Source organism: Hemiscyllium ocellatum, chromosome 1 (assembly GCF_020745735.1).
Source record: "Hemiscyllium ocellatum isolate sHemOce1 chromosome 1, sHemOce1.pat.X.cur, whole genome shotgun sequence".
NCBI classification, from domain to species: Eukaryota; Metazoa; Chordata; class Chondrichthyes; order Orectolobiformes; family Hemiscylliidae; genus Hemiscyllium; species Hemiscyllium ocellatum.
In genome coordinates, this window is record NC_083401.1 from 61,183,639 (window position 1) to 61,201,600 (window position 17,962).

A 17,962-nucleotide genomic window follows, 5' to 3' on the forward strand; every position below is an offset into this window, starting at 1 on the left:
AAAAGTTAAACCCACTCCTCTGATTTTCCTTTAAGTTGCTCCTAAAAGCCACCTCTTGGTCCAAGTTTTATTATTACCTGCCCTTCTATTTCCTTCCACTACTTGGCATCAATTTTATATTGTTATTCTTCTACAAAGTGACTTTGGACATTTTTATTATGTTAAAGATCAATATAAAGACAAATTGTTTTTGTGGTCAACAGTAGGAAAAGGAAGAAAACTATCCTGGCTTGGCCCTTCAGCCTTTCCATGTGGAAGCTACCTGCTTCATTGCAGATATCTTGATTCTCATCAAGAATTGCAGAGAAAATTTGATGCCATTCCTAGCAGCAGTAATATGTGCTAGATTTGTTTGGGGTAAAAAACCTAATTCAAGATTATTTTTGGAATTTTTATTTTTGCTTTACAGCATATTGATCCATGCCTTTGTTTAACTTTTAAGAGATGCTGTAAGTAAAACTTCCTGAACAACTTAGCCTGTGCAAAAACCTGCACTAAAAATGTAAGGTTATCAAAAAAAGCCAAAGAACTGTGGATACTGGAAATCAGAACCAAAAATAGAATTTGCTGGAAAAAAAATCAACAGGTCTGGCAGCATCTACGCAAAGAAAGCAGAATTAATGTTTTGGGTCCAATGACTACCATGTCTGTCTCTGTCTCTCTCTCTCTCCCCGTCCGTCCGTCTCTCTTTGTTTGTCTCTATGTCACGCGCTCTGTCTCTCTCTGTCTCGCGCCCTCTCTCTGTCTGCCTCTCTGTCTCGCTGCCTCTCTCTGTCTGCATCGCGCTCTCACGTGCTCTCTGCCTCTCTATCGTGCGCCCTCTCTCTCTCTCTCTCTCTATCTCTGTCTGCCTCTCTGTCTGCCTCTCTGTCTGCCTCTCTGTCATGCGCGCTCGCTCTCTCGCTCTCTCTCTCTCGCTTGCTCTCTCTGTTGCACGCCCTCTCTCTTTCTGTCTGCCTCTGTCTCTCTCTCTGTCTGCCTCTGTCTCTCTCTCTGTCTGTCTCTCTCTCTCTCTCTCTGTCTCTGTCTCTGTCTGTCTGTCCGTCTCTGACTCTCTCTCTGCTCTCATCCACCACCACCACCACCACCACCACCCTCACCCCCCGCCGTCATTTACACTTATTGGAAGCTACAGTATTCCTATATAGGGACTTGTCCACACTGTAAAAATGATCCATTTCTTCTTTTCTCTCTCCTTCCTGTTAGTGAACCAATCTCTTATCCATGCTTTTATGTTACTCCCTAAACTCTGAACTCTTATTTTGTGTAGTGACCTTTGATGTTGACACATTATGAAGTGTCTTTTGACAATCCAAATACACTATACCTACAGATTATACATGCTGTTTATTTCTTCCTGTCAGAGCTCTAACAGTCAAACACGATTTGTGTTGACTCTGCCTGATTGCCTTGAGATTTTCTAAGTGCGCTGCTTAATAATACATTACAACATTCTGCCTTATGACAGATTTCACATTTTTAAAGTTGAATGCGCTGTCCCTTCCCAATAGACTCTGATCATCATTACTTTTATTGCTACCTTGGTCTATTGTTGTCTTCTCTCACTTCAATTAATCACACCTTCCTACATTGGATCACTTACCCCCACTATTTTGTTGAACCCCTCTGTATTAGCCAAGTTATATGACTCATCAGAACATTGGTCCCAGCATGGTTCAGGTGAAGACTGATACCAAAGTACAAATCACATTTTGCCTAATAGGTGCTCTCAAAACCTGACCCTTCTTCAGAACTGGTCACTGGACTTAAAGCATTAACTGTTTTCTCTCCAAGGATGTTGTCAGACCTGCTGAGTTCCTCCATTAGGTGCTGTTTTTGTTTCAGATTTCCAGCATCCATAGTTCTTTGTTTTATACCCTTATTCTTTGTTTTCCAATACCTCTGAAACATCTCTGGGAATTTTATTAGTTTGGTGCTATACAAGTGCAGGTGACTGTTCCTCCTCCTCCTCGTCTTTGTCCTCCTCCCCCCCCCCCCCCCCCCCCCCCAGATTCCCCTTGAATACATCACACCTCAAAGCACTCAATGCGGTGGTGAGTTCCAAACTCTCACTGGTCTCTGGGTAAAGAGGTTACTTCTAAATCACCTATCTGATTGCTTGATTATGATCTTAAATTAAAAGATTGTTTTATTCTTCTCTACAAGTGTAATTATTACTCTTATTTTATAAACATTTAAATGATGGAATAGACTACGTGTAGATTCTATGGGATACTTACATGTGTTTGTTGTCTTTGCATGTGCTTATCCTTTCCCACAACTCTTGTTTTCACCCCCACCATAGTATGAAAACAGCTGGAAAGAACGTCGCTAAATACATTTTTTGCAAGTCTGACGATAGTACATTCTGTCCCTTCTTTCTCTATCTGCAGCCTCCCTAACCCTAACCACTTGCCCATGGATTGCACTATCTTTCTTTAACGTCTTCTCCATATTGAGCACTGTGAAACTGCATGTTTGATTTTACTGTAATGGCATCATAGCCAGAGCCTTACTCCTGCCTCAGTGTATTAACACAAAAGTCACCCAAGAATCTATCCTGAGGCCTCGATCTTGGCAGCAACATCAGAAAATGAAATTTGTCTTCACACTCAGTATCTTTCTTGATGTTGCTTCTGTCTCCTGTTCTTCCACCACTCTGTACTTGCTGACCTGCATTGACTGCTAACATCCAATTCTGTTAGTTAATAATGTTCACAATACTTTCTGTCTCCAGGTCTTGTCTCACCCTAAAAGACACAGAACTCTGCATGTCCTAACATCCTCATCCCAGCATTGTTGGCCAGGCCTTTGGCGAGTTAGGTTCTAAGTTGTAGAATTCCTTCTTAAATTACTCCATCTCTCTTTCCTTTTTAAAAGCTTCTTAAAACTGATTATTCAATGACACTTCTAGCCTTCTGCCTGATATCATCTTTTGGTTCTTTGTAGATATTTGTTTTCTCATTTTACTTCTGAAAGACTTCAGGATATTTTTCAATATGAAAGACACATTGTTGAGATCAGTGCGTTATGCAGCAGGATCATTCTGAAATGTAATGTTTAACGCTGCTTGATGTTTTAAAATTGAAATGTGGGTTTTGTATTTTACAGAGTGTTGCTGAGCAGATCCCACTGCTGGTCCAAGGTGTTCGTGGCAGCCAGTCACAACCAGACAGTCCCAGTGCTCAGCTGGCTCTTATAAGTGCAAGCCAGAACTTCCTGCAGGTAATGTGAATAGACTTCAAACACAGATGGTGCAAGCATATAAACCCTTGTTCTGTTTATGAGACCTGTTTAAATGTCAGCTGTTTGATGAGAATCATGAGCCTGAAGGTGTTGACTGTTTCCTTTAGGCCATATAAAGTAGCTAGTCTGTTCTTGTAAAATATAAACCAATCTTGGAGTTTGGGCTACTCAAACTCTACAATTTTGATTATTAGTACTGACCACTATACAGAAGTAAAGCCTCTTTGTTTCAATCCATGAATGTAAAATTCAATGTCCTATAGAAATTAATGCACAAAGAGCATATATTCTCTACATCTGTTTTTTTTTGTTTTTTATTTCTGTACTGCATTTGTTTGTATCAATTCCTCAGTCATATTGATCTTCCCAGTAATTTAAAATGTCTGGCTTTCAGACTAACAGTGCATCACGCATCTGTTTCCAGCAGTTAAAATTGAACTGAAGTAATGGATAAAGCTACCACCTTCCTGACCCTTTTGTTTCTGAATTAAAATAGTGCTAGACTTGAAACATTAACTCTGATTTTCTCTCTAGAGATATTGTCAGACCTGCTGAGTCTTTCCAGTGCTTTCTGTTTTTATTATTGGATGAAAGAAATCTTGCTATTAAAATTGCCAGGAGACCTTCAAAGGGAAGACAAACGTTTTAAGATTAAAAAGAAATGTTTTAGCATTGGAGATGGAGGAACTAAAGCTTATAATGAAATACCTTGACATTCCACAAGGACTCAAATGTAACCATTTTGATACTACTCCACTCTTGTGCTAAGTACAGGTTGTCAACTATATTCTGTAAAAGGTTTTTGGCTTTTCAATCCACGCAGGTAGTTTGGTATAGATACCTACCAGGGCTTATAATCACTATAAAAATTAGTCTGTATTGTTTATCGTAAAATATAAACAAACAGTAAAGTAATTACGTAGGCAGTGCAGTTGTTATCATTAAGGACTGATGCATTAAACCCTTCACTCTTAAGTTCTGAAAATATTTGGTGATATTTGTTAGAACTATAGAATACAGAAGAGGCTGTTCGGGTCATCAGATCTGTACTGCCAAAAATATACTAAATCTACACTAGTCTCACTTTCCCCCACTAGGCTATAGCCTTGAATGTTATGAAACTTCAAGTGCTCATCAAGTACCTTTTTAAAGGTTGTGAGGTTACCCACCTCAACTACAATGCATTCCTGAAACCTATCACCCTCTGGGTGAAAACCCTTTACCTCAAGACCCCTCTAAACCTCCTGCCTTATTTTAAAATTATGTCTCCATATTACTAACTCTTCAATTAAAGGGAACAGCTGCCTTCTATCCACCCTGTTCATGCCCCTCTTAATCTTCATGTTCACTCTCAACCTTCTCCACCTCCATGAAACCAACCTGGGCTTATCTAAGCTTTCTTCATAACTAAGATGTTCCATCCCATGCAACTTCCTGGTGAATCATCTATGCACCCACCTGGTGCAATCACATCCTTTCTATATAGTGGTGATCAGGACTACACACAGTACTCCACCTATGGCCTCACCAAGGTCCTTTGCAACTCCAATATATCCTCGCTGTTCTTATAATCTATGCTTTAACTGATAAAGGCAAGTGTTCGCTATGCTGCCTTAACTATGCTATTAGTGTACTTTCTTAATAACCATTTTAGTGACAGTAGTTATATTTTATTCAGTATAATAAAGACAGGACATGCTAATGGCTGCACAGTAGCATCAAAATGCATCAGCATTACCACAATGCCCTAGCTAGAAGCATGATCTCCTTGGGATGTTCTCTAGGGTACGCAAGTAGAATCTAGTAATTGCTACTCAGTTAGTGATCTGGGCTGCCTTGTATAGGAATCAAGGCATTATATTGTTTTTTCTCTCTTTTCATTTGGCTCTTTCAAATTTGACCAAATTGATAAATGGTAAATGTCTCAAGATGGTTTTTACACTCTTAAAATCAAAAGAGATAGGAGTTAGTTCTGTAAAGTTTGCCTTTTGAACATTTTGTTTGTTTAAACATTTGGTCAATGAAAATCCATGCCATAATTTTCCAATATTTTACTTGACTGCTACTTCTAACCAAAGTGTCTCAACAACAGGATTAAGTACAGTTAACTATAATAATTAAAATATGACAGTGAATACTCTGATTTTACAATACATCAACTGTAGCTTACAAATTTGGGATTTCCCGGGATTCATGTCCAACTCTCAGTTCAATTTCTCCATGGAACGTTTATGTTCCATCTGAGTCTAGTAATTTCTTCCTCACAAATAAAAGCAGTTGCTCTTTGTTTACTCTATCAAAGCATGCATTATTTAAAAAAATCCTCTATTAGATCAGCTTTATCATTTCAATAGCATGTTCATCCTTAACGGCATAATTTCTCATCTCTTGTAAATCATTTTGTACCCCCTCTATCCTTCTAGAATGATTAGAATTCCACGTATAACTTTTCACTGCTTGCTTGCTTGTCTCACAGCCTGGAACTAAAATGGTTGCTGCTGCCCGAGCTACAGTTCCTACCATTGGGGACCAGGCCTCAGCCATGCAACTGAGCCAATGTGCCAAGAACCTGGCAAACACTTTACAAGAGTTGCGAGCAGCCGCACAGAAGGTGAGTAAAATATTGATGACCTGTGTGAGTGTTAAGGTTACAATTAACAACAACAGGAGAGTAAGCTTCATCAACTTAACCGTGTAGTTGAGAATGTTTTACTCTACTTTCATGGTTAAAATTTAGGGTCATGAGTCGAACAAAAATCTGTGGAAAAGCAAACTGACTACTTAGTTCGTACGTGTGTGTGTATGACGAATATGCATGGATAAACAGGAAGTTTGTTGTGACTAAGTTAAGTAACTTCTAATGTCAGAACATATCTTTGTCTGCCTGCTTTTCATGTTTTTTGGTTAAAATACTTGAGTTAAATAATAAAAATCTATCACCTTGATATACAGGTTACCTCCTATAAATGTTAAAGTTGAAGAGTGTGATTGAGTTATTTCAGGAGATTGTTTTATCGAGGGTGTTATGAAATGGACAGTGTCTTCAATATATTTAATATAGTTTGGTGGATGGCTTGTATTTACATTCTTTTAAAATCGATGAATGGCGATTGACTATGTAGAATATGACATTAAATTACTTTATCATTAGAAAAACTCTTTCTCCATATAGGCGCAAGATGCCTGTGGTCCACTGGAAATAGACTCTGCCCTGAATCAAATCAGAACACTGGAGAAAGATCTGCAGGAAGCCAAAGCGAATGCAGCAGAAGGAAAGCTTAGACCCTTGCCTGGAGAAACGGTAACAAGACTAACTTGATAAATGAAAATAAATGTTAGAATGCAGTTTGTTGTAGATCTATTTCTGCAGTGTTTCCATTGGTTCCTGCTTTCATTTTTTCATTGTTTCCAAAGAAGAGAGCCTTGCTGAAATTTAAATATACTAAATTTCACCTCTGTCATTCATTATTGAACAGCATCATTTTCCTGAGCTCCATTATATTTTACAATTACATTCCTGTAGGAGAGTATTTTCTTGCTTTCTTTCCTGTCTCTCCCATCCCAGCCACCATCGCCACTCCCCCAGGATGTGTATGTTACTCGCAAAGCCACCCTCAATTGCGCTTGAGAAGGTGATGGTGTCCTGCCACCTTGAATGTGTGTTGAGAGAGTGCATTTCAAGTGGAAGGTGGAGGGAGAAAATTGTTGTAATATTGTGTCCCATCACCATGTTACACGCAAAACATAGTGGTCACTGACACTGTCAGTACATTGTAAATCGGGTGTGAATATTAGGCACTTCAGAAATGTGAAAATAACAGTGAATTATATATTTGACTAATATCAAAAATACATTGATTTAACTTCTTCATCTATCATGATGCTTAAGCAATTGCTTTTAGTCGTGCCATACTGCATGTTCAGATTCTCTTATGATAAACATACCTGTGCATCACCAAATAATAACTTGTTCCTAGTTACATAGTTATAATGACAAATAACTTCCTTTATTTATTGTTGGCAGCTGGAAAAGTGTTCGCAGGATTTGGGCAGTAGCACCAAGATGGTCGGTGCTTCTGTAGCTAAGCTACTGAGTGCAGTCACACAAGGAAATGAGAATTACACTGGTATGTTGGATGATTATAGAATATTGCAAGAAACTACAGACAGTTCAAATATATAAAATGTGTTCAAGACCTTGATTGAGCTGGCAATTAAATAAATATAGAATGTCATTCCAGTTACAAACTTAGAGGATCTTTTCACCCTTCCAATATTGATTTTTTTTTAACCTGACTCTACATTTTTCAGCAGATTTTTAGGAACATGAAACACTTGAATATACTGCATTTTTAATGATTTACATTAAAATTTTTCATAATTTATTTTAACTTGTTCAATCTTGAAATGGGGAAGAAAATACCAGTCAGAATGTTTAGACTGACAAAGCTAGCTTTCTAATCTATGCACTGCATAATAGTAACACTGAATGAAATTATGCATGATGTCAGCAATTAGACTTTGTAGTAGTAGGCTATCGTGTAATTCAGGTAACAGAGTACAATATTGTACATAATATTTTTCCCTATAAAATAATGCATCTGGATTCCATTTAAATTGATAAAGTTTAAATTTCTCCCATATCTGCATATTATTTGTGGTCCCAAATAAATAGCATAATGCATTATTACAGTATTACTTAGATAACGTCTCCTTCCATTGGGACAACCATGTTATCTTTATCGCTGTATTCCTTTCATACATGCCTCTGGGTTCAATTCCCTTCCCATTGTACTTAATTGCTGTCCTCTGTCGGTCTCAAAACATCACGGCTCACTCAACCTAACCTCTGCCAGAATTATTTTTCTCTAAGTGTTTTGTACTGTTACCTGAAAATGAGGCTTTCAGGTGTTTATGTCCGCTATTTGCCAACAGCACATTCAAAAGAATGCAGATTGAACTGACTGTAGCTCTGGGCAGATTTTTCTGTTACATGTACACCTTGCTGATCACCCATAGAAATCAATTTGAAGGAGCTGAAAAGTAAAACAAAGAAGAGGTGAGACAAAATAAAGCTAGAATACTTAAATACACAAAGGAAGACTGAGTATCACAGCCGAAAGACACAGTGAAGGCGTTAGTAGTGTTAAGATGCCTTAGCCTCTTAAACCTGGCTTTAAGTCTGCAATTGCAGCCATGGCTTTGGGCATAGCCACACCTAACTGGAAAAGCAGACAGTTGTTGCCTTGGTGTTGCTGTGTGCATGAAGCTCATCCTAAGATCTTGCAAGTGTATTAAACCTGTTTTAAGTTTGTCAAGCCCCACCTGGTTGGTTAAAGGTGTGCTGGCCAACTGTTAGTCACAACTTCTTTGTTTACAAATTTCTTCCACCTTATTTGGACAGGTACTCATAAATTTCAGAAAATCTATTTCCCAAATGACTTTGACAGCTATGAAATTCCTGATATCTATAACAATTTACATATTTCACGGTAATATCAGTTACTTACCTATGAATGTCCTTTGTGTCTCATTTGGATGTTTTTAGATATGATGCTTAGTCTTTCTCAAAAGACTAGACTTGGAGTAGATTGACTGCCCAGGCTGAGCACTCAGTTGGCAGAAGCAGCTTGAGTATCCCCATAGAGTCCTACAAAACTCAGGAACTGCCATTTGTACACATGCCCTGTGCAGAAATACCCAAAGTGCAACAGAATGCTTCTCTGATTTTTTTTTGTGTAAGATGATAATATGCTTTTGTTTTTCCTAATTCTGAAAGACAAAAGGCATGGAGTATTTTAGAACTTCTGTTTAGATCTCAAGTAGAAACTATTTTCAACTGATTTGTTTTTTTCTGAGGGAGTGGCTAAAGAGAGGTGATTCTTGTTTATGCCAAGAATTTGAACGCATCTATTATTCAAGAGCTATGTACACATTTAACAATTCTTGTGACTGATTTTTTTTTTCTTCAAGTTTTTAATGAGTATTTAAACTTAAAGGATAACTAAAATTTTGTTGGCTTCAATCATGCTAACTTGTTTTACTACCTGGCAAGTACATTTCTCTCTCTCTTCCTCTCAGCCTGTTGTAAATATAACATGAATGTAATGGAAGGCAGGATTATGGCATGGATGGAATGTCCTTTCTTTGTATTGTCCCTAACAACCCACCCACCCTCTTCATGGAACTGAGAGTCTAGCTTTCCAGTTTTCTAAGGTTCCAAACTGTAGTGCTTGTAAAATACTTCAAATTGTACCTTTAGACAAAATGTTATGCTTCCTCTGTGGCAAATTTGATGACTCTGTGTATTTAATCAGGTGGCAGTGTCGGTCCCTGCCACTTCCTATCTCCACTTGATTGAGGCAGGTTTAGCAGCAAGAGTGGGGTTTATTGTGTGGGGAGCATGTCGAGCAAATCCAATGCCTGATGAGAGGAGAGGCTTTGCTTAGAACCATCCCACTGTTCTTACTGCTGACCTCCTCACCTATATTCTTGAACGGTGCCTGAGTCCACTTTTGATCTGGGTCCTTGACTGGGTGTAGATATGGCACTAACCAAGGCTTTCCTGATGGCGCTGCTGCATATAAAAGAATAATCAGCCTCTGGTCAGTAGCTCTTAATCGTGGGGCTTCTTTGGTGGACTTTGATTTCTAGCAGCTGGCCCACCATTGGCAACAAATGTCTGAGCAGCACAAGGGCCTTCCTCGAAACAGGTGATGCAGGGAGCTCTCGAACATTGTAACCAATGTCACATTCCACCATATTCTCAAGATTCCTCCATTAGGGGAAGTAATAGTGACTTGGTTCTATTAATATGACTGCTTCATTTTGTTGAGGTTCTAGATGAAAGTTTATTTTCTAAGATGCTTAGAACGTACCAGTGAATAAATATATTCACTTTGGTCAATTTCTCTTCCCAAATTCATTTGTATAATGAGCCTGTATCGCGATTAGAGCTGTTTAAAAATAATAAATCTTGCCATCTGGTCATGTATAAACTGCCATTTCTGTCAGAATGGAAAATCCTGCACTCATTCTTTCTTGGTCATTCCAACTGAGAGAGGAAGTTGGGGGGTAAATTTCTGTTAACCATACATTTATTACATGTCATCTCTGGTCTTTCACTTCCTTTCTGCAAGCCTTGTTGTTTGTCAAGGTAAACAAAAATCAAGAAGATTTATCAATTGGTCGTCCCAAGAAAATGACCTTTGGGTTGGTGCATCCTTTCGTAAAACAGATGTTCAGTCACTCAAACAAATTCATTCATGATGGCAACTACCGATGTTAGCATATCACCAACAGCTGTAACAATATGTGGAACTGCTTGGATTGCTACGCTTGCTGTTCATCAACCGGAAAAAACTGCCCAAAATTGCTTGACAGGAAAGCAGTTTAATTATATCTTCCTGCTTCTTCCTGCTGCAGGAAACTTCACTATTTGAAGGCATAGTATGGAAACACAAGACTCTGAAAGACTAACTGAAATTAACTGAACCATTAGCAGTGAAATCAAGGGGTGTTCTTGTGATTTTATTTGTTCATGTTGTGGAAAGTTGTGCGTGCTGCTCAGCAAATAAACACAAGTGTGCTATTCAGTCATGCTGATCAAGAATAGTCACAATCTTACAGCACAGAAACAAGCTGTTGGCCCACTGTGTGTTGGATAGGGTAAATAGGCAAAGTCTTTTCCCTGAGGTCAGGGAGTCCAGAACTAGAGGGCATTGGTTTAGGGTGAGAGGGAAAAGATATAAAAGAGACCTAAGGGGCAACTTTTTCATGCAGAGGGTGGTACGTGTGTGGAATGAGCTGCCAGAGGAAGTGGTGGAGGCTAGTACAATTGAAACATTTTAAGAGGCATTTTGGATGGGTATATGAATAGGAAGGGTTTGGAGGGATATGGGCCAGGTGCTGGCAGGTGGGACTAGATTGGGTTGGGATATCTGGTTGGCATGGATGAGTTGGACCGAAGGGTCTGTTTCCATGCTGTTCATCTCTATGACTCTATACTAATCCCATTTACCTGCACTTGATCATTAGCCTGGCATTATAAATTCTTGTTCAGATGCTTCTTAAATGTTGAGAGTACCTGCCTCTGTCATCCCCTCAGGCAGTGTGGCCTATATTTATATCACCACCTGGATGATAAAGAATTCCGCAGATCCCCTCTAAACCACTTACTCCTCATCTTAAATTTATATCCTCTGTTTGTAGACATATCTGCCATGGGGAGAAAGATTCTCACAACCTCCTACTCTCTATGCTTCTTGTAATTTTGTATGTTTCAATTAGAACCTCCCTCAGCCCCCTCTGCTCAATGGAAAACAAATTCAGCTTATCCAGTCTCTCCTCATGACTGAGGTTTTCCATTCCAGACAACATCCGGGTGAACCTCGCCTGCATTGTCTTCAGTGCAATCACATCCTTCCGATAGTGCGATGACCAGAACGCCATACAGTATTCCATTTGTGGCCTAAACAGTGCCCTATAAAGTTGCAACAAGACATCCCTGCTCCTGTGTTCTACTCCCCAGCTAATGAAGGAAAGCGTCCCCTATGCCTCCTTCGTCATTGTATCTACCTGTGCTTGCACCTTCAAGGATTTATGGTCTTGTACACTTTGTTCCTTAATACTCCTCGGTATATCCTTCCCTTATTAGGCTTCCCAAAATGCATCATCTCACTTATCAGGATTAAATTTCATTTGCCATTGCTTTACCCACTTTACCAGCTGATTAATATCAGACTATACTTTGAGAGCATCCTCCTCGCTAACAACACCAGTAATTTTTGTCATCTGCAAATTACTAATTATACCTTCAACATTCACATGCAAGTTTTTAATGTACATAATAACAGCAAAGGTCCCAGCACTGATCCCTGTGATACACCGCTGGTCACAGGCTCCCACTCATAAAAACAACCCTTTACCACCTTTTTGCATCTTATTGTTAGCTAATTTTGCATTCAGTTTGCCAACTTCCCTTAGGTCTCATGGGATCTTACCTTTTGGACCAGCCTTCCATATGGGACACTCTCAAAATCCATACTGAAGTCCATGTAAACAACCATCAACTGCGCTACTTTCATCAATATATTTAGTCATCTTTTCAAAAGACTTAGGTGAATTAGTTCAACAAATCTCCCTCCAACAAATCCATTTTGTTTATCCCTGATCAATTCCTGTCTTTCCGTTGTTGATTAATCCTGTTCCTCTATTTTTTTTCCCCCAGAAATACCCTAACACTGACATGACCCTTAGTCAGATTAACTGGTCTTTTCCTGGCTTTTCCCTATTGCCCTTCTTGAACAAAAGAACCACGTTAGTTATTCTCCAGTCATTTGGCACTTCACCTATGACCGGTGAAATATTAAATAGGATCCTCTTCAGAAGGGCCAGACTCAATGGACCAAATTGTGTCTCTCTCTCTGCATCGTAGGGATTTTACTGTTCTACCTCCACCAGAACCCCTGCAATTTCCTTTCTTGCCTCCCATAGCAATTGAGGATGCACCTCTGGAGATTTGTGTACATTTAATTAAGCCTATTTAAAAGTTTCAATGCTTCCTCATTAATCTTAAAATCTCTAAAACCTCTCCAACCAGACAGAAATCTCTAGGTATGATGTCTTTCTCTTTTGTGATGCAGGTGAGAAGTATTCATTGAAGACCTCACCCACGTCCTCCTTCTCCCTGTACAGATTGACCCTTTGGTATCTAATAGGCTCCACTCTTTCCCTGTAATCTTATTACTCTTAATAGACTTATAAAATCCCTCGGGGTTTTCCTTAATCCTGTCTGGCAAAGTGTTGCCTAACTTTTGCCAAGGTAACAGTTTGCATAGTGGTGGGAGAAATGGAGATGGAAATTATTCTCAATTGACTTCATTCCAGGGCAGAGAAAAATAAGAAATTGATATTTGTGTGGTAATTTATATTCCTGGTCAATGGATTTTATTAGAAATTGGGAGGGATGAGAGAGGGAAATTACAGGTGGCCCAGAGTGAGGTGATAAATACTAAGGTGAAAGATAAAGGTCACATCTTGTGGGTCACTGCAAAACTGCAGGAAATGATGTGGAAGGGGAGGGGTATTGTTTTAAAATTAGGGCTAACTCTCATCAAACAGATTTTTTTTCCCCTGAGAGTTGTGCAGTGTTGGAATTCCCTACCTCAGAAGGCAGCAGAGGTGAGATCAGTACATATTTTAAAGGCAGAAGTTGATTGATTCCCTTGTCTCACAAGAATCTGAACCTGATATGACATTGTGTTAACTTTGTTTCTCTCCACTTAAGTTACTAGACCTCCTGGATTTCTCTATCACTTTGTTTTTATTTCAAATCTTCAGCATCTGCCATGCTGTGCTTTAAAATAGAAACTAAGTCTTCCTGGTGACATTGACTAACTTGAAAGGACCAAGTGTCAAACGAAAATGATAATCATGTGAGATTTTTATAAATGCCATTTCAGGATTGGCCTCAAGAGAAGTTGCTCAAGCCTTAAAAGCCCTTGGTTCAGCTGCCCGTGGTGTTGCAGCCAATACTACTGATCCACAGGCCCAGACTGCCATGTTGGAATGCGCTGGTGATGTTATGGATAAATCCAGTAATCTAATTGAAGAGGCTCGGAAAGCTATGGCAAAACCAAATGATCCTGAAAACCAGCAACGACTGGCACAGGTTGGTGTTATTAAGCATTATTTCTTGATGCTGTCTGTCAGTATAACCAGACTAGTCTCAGTGGGTGAGAAATTCGCACCAGTAGGGATTAGATGCAGTGTTCCCTTAATTTTGTTTTTGTCTGTGAACTTCAAGTCTGTGTATGACAGTGGATTCTGGAATGGAGAGTTAGTGCTGCAAGTGGCATCGGCCAATCACCATGCATAGAACCTTGAAGCAGCTGATTGGCATCCAGTTTAGAGGGAACAGCATTCGGACAAGTGAGATGGAATGGGGAGAAGGGTGTTTGTCACTGTCACTGTTCTCCATCAAATTCATTTGAAGGGATAGAATAGGCCAGTGGGCCCCTCAGGTCTGCTCCACCATTCAATGCAGATTGTAACTCCACTTTCCTACCAAATCCTGATAGGTTTCTCCCCCCACTGCTGATCAAGAGTCTGGCTTCAAAATACTTAAAGCATCTGCTTCCTCCACCTTTTGAGAAAGAGTTTGAAAAAATGAAAAACTTATAACATTTTGCTCCTTATTAGTGTCATTTTGGACGATGACCCCTAGTTCTAGATTCTGCCCAAAAGAGCGCACATCCTTTTCACATCCATCCTGTCATGATCCTTCATATTCATCACTGTTTCAAATAAATCCCTCTTCTAAACTCAAGTGGATTTAAGCCTAGACTATACAACCTTACCTCATAAGAATATCTGCCCATTCCAATATTAATCTAATAAAGCTTCTCTGAACTGCTTACGAAGTGTTTATTCCATCCTTAATTAAGGAGACCAGTTCTGTGCATAGTATTCCAAATGTGGTCTCATCAGCGCCCTGTATAGCTAAAGTATAAGCTCCCTACTTTTATGTTTAATAATATTCTGTTAGCTTTGCTGATTTCTTGCTGTAGCTGCATGCTAACACTTTGTGATTCATGCATTAGGACATTCTTGTCCCTTTGCAATTTCCCTTTTTGATAAAATGCTTTTTCATTCTTCCTTCCACACTGGCCAGATCCACGTTTTCCCACATTATGCTCAAATTACCAGATCTTTGCCTGCTCATTTAACCTGCCCATATCCTTTGGCAGCCTCCTTTCAATTCTTTGTCTTCCCATCTTTGTGTTATCATCATATTTAGCAACCAGAACTTCTGTCCCTTCATCCAAGTCTCATGTATAAATTATAACAATCCTTTGTCTTGATCCACAAGTAAACATGTTCATCAGTTTATCTATTTTAAGCAATCTATCCTTTACAATAAATTCCGCCTTTAAAATGTTGCAGGTGTTTTCAGGTATTTAGTATCTAATAGGTAAAAAGGTAGAAGCAGACCGTGGTGCTGCACTCGTTACAGAGATGACTGGTGGTGGTTTAACTTGAGAGTCACCACACCTCAGGTGAGGGCAAAGGTTGAGAAGGAGAATCCTTCATGGTAACCTCAACAGGTGTGGGAATTCAACCCATACTGTTGGCAACACACTATATTGCAAACCAGCCATTCAGTCAACCGATCTAACTAATCCCTTTCACATCCCTTCAATATAGCCAACTCTTTCAGTGTTTAATTCTTTAAGATTGTTAGATTTTGAAAGAAGCTTGCTATGCTTAGCAGAGTGGAATACTTTTGTTGTATAAGTTAGTTGGAGACAGGTGCATGTATGAGAGGTATAGAGGATTATAGGCCAAATGTTGGCAAGTTGGGCTAGTTTAGTTTGGGAAACCTGGTCAGCATGGTACAATTGGACCAAAGATTGTTCTATGTTGTATTTCTCTGGCTCAAAGACCTATCCCCCAGCTGAGCTGTCTTTTAGAAGCAAACAACTATCACAACTGGAATCCCTAAGCTGAACCAATTAGTAAATCTAAACCTAGAAGCAAACTCTGTATTGCAAATCACCTCTTACATTTAGTTGGTTACATGTTCATGCTATGCTATAGACCAGCATTTGTAAGGCTTTATTAACTGGCACAGAGACATATCACATTTTTCCCCCAAAGTTAATTCCTGTTTTACAGCATATTCATTGTATTTTGTGCGGCTGTATCATGCTGTTTTGTCTATATTTTGTGTAATACATCCTAAATAAAAAAATTAATGTTGGACCATTAGTGATTAGCCTGTCTTTTTTGTTGTTTTAAAAGAAAGGTAGAGCTAATTGTGTCCTCAGAAGACCATAAGACATAGGAGTGGAAGTAAGGCCATTCGGCCCATCGAGTCCACTCCGCCGTTCAATCATGGCTGATGGGCATTTCAATTCCACTTACCAGCGTTCTCCCCGTTGCCCTTAATTCCTTGTGACATCAAGAATTTATCAATCTCTGCCTTGAAGACATTTAGCGTCCCAGCCTCCAATGCACTTTGCGGCAATGAATTCCACAGGCCCACCACTCTCTGGCTGAAGAAATGTCTCCGCATTTCTGTTTTTAATTGACCCCTTCTAATTCTAAGGCTGTGTCCACGGGTCCTAGTCTCCTCGCCTAACGGAAACAATTTCCTAGCATCCACCCTTTCCAAGCCATGTATTATCTTGTAAGTTTCGATTACATCTCCCCTTAATCTTCTAAACTCCAATGAATACAATCCCAGGATCCTCAGCCATTCCTCGTATGTTAGACCTACCATTCCAGGGATCATCCATGTGATTCCCCACTGGACACGCTCCAGTGCCAGTATGTCCCTTCCTGAGGTATGGGGACCAAAACTGGACACAGTACTCCAAATGGGGCCTAATCAGAGCTTTATAAAGTCTCAGGAGCACCACGGAGCTTTTATATTCCAACTCTCTTGAGATAAGTGACGACATTGCATTCGCTTTCTTAATCACGGACTCAACCATGTTTACCTTTAGAGAATCCTCGACTAGCACTCCCAGATCCCTTTGTACTTTGGCTTTACTAATTTTCTCACCATTTAGAAAATAGTCCATGCTTGTATGCTTTTTTCCAAAGTGCAAGACCTCACATTTGCTCACATTGAATTCCATCAGCCATTTCCTGGACCACTCTCCCAAACTGTCTAGATCCTTCTGCAGCCTCCCCACTTCCTCAGTACTACCTGCCTGTCCACCTAACTTCATATCATCGGCAAACTTCGCTAGAATGCCCCCAGACCCTTCATCCAGATCATTAATATATAACGTGAACAACTGCGGCCCCAACACTGAACCCTGTGGGACACTGCTTGTCACCGGCTGCCATTCGAAAAAGAACCTTTTATCCCAACTCTCTGCCTTCTGTCAGACAGACAATCCTCAATCCATACCAGTAGCTCACCTCAAACACCATGGGCCCTCACCTTGCTCAGCGGCCTCCCGTGTGGCAATTTATCAAAGGCCTTTTGGAAGTCTAGATAGACTGCATCCACTGGGTTTCCCTGGTCTAACCTAATTGACACCTTTTCAAAGAATTCCAACAGGTTTGTCAGGCACGACCTCCCCTTATTAACTCCATTTTGACTTGTTCTAATCTGACTCTGCTCTTCCAAGAATGTAGAAACCTCAGGGTTTATGACAGAGATATATGATTGTTCACTTTTCTTCACATAGGTGGCAAAGGCTGTATCGAATGCTCTGAACAGATGTGTGAATTGCTTGCCAGGCCAAAGAGATGTTGACGCAGCTTTAAGAACTGTTGGTGAGGCCAGCAAAAGACTACTTGCAAGCTCAGTAAGTAACCGAGGCAACTTGTAAATAAAACTGGTGATACAAAGTTAGATAACATTTTAAATATATCTAACCTTAGATTTTGCCCCAAGAGAGATTAGTTTCAGTCAAGACAATTTTAGAAACCTAAGAAGAAATTAACTTGGTTGTATAAAATATTGAGATTGGGTCAACTGGCATTTTGAGGTCACTTTATTTTTTTAGATTAGATTAGATGACTTAGTGTGGAAACAGGCCCTTCGGCCGAACAAGTCCACACCGACCCGCCAAAGCGCAACCCACCCATACCCCTGCATTTACCCCTTACCTAACACTACGGGCAATTTAGCACGGCCAATTCACCTGACCCGCACATCTTTGGGCTGTTGGAGGAGACCGGAGCACCCAGAGGA

The 17,962-nt window shown here is 39.8% G+C and overlaps 1 protein-coding gene across 5 annotated transcripts in view; it reads left to right on the plus strand.

Moving 5' to 3' along the window:
- Nucleotides 1–17,962, plus strand: part of tln1 (talin 1) — a 268,749-nt gene that overhangs the window by 193,618 nt on the left and 57,169 nt on the right. For all 5 annotated transcript variants that reach the window (XM_060820768.1, XM_060820686.1, XM_060820997.1 and 2 more), the window contains 6 exons: nt 3,112–3,225; nt 5,723–5,857; nt 6,419–6,547; nt 7,271–7,373; nt 13,710–13,918; nt 17,454–17,573. In XM_060820768.1, the coding sequence (XP_060676751.1) occupies nt 3,112–3,225; nt 5,723–5,857; nt 6,419–6,547; nt 7,271–7,373; nt 13,710–13,918; nt 17,454–17,573 (810 nt within the window). The remainder of the gene's footprint in view (nt 1–3,111; nt 3,226–5,722; nt 5,858–6,418; nt 6,548–7,270; nt 7,374–13,709; nt 13,919–17,453; nt 17,574–17,962) is intronic.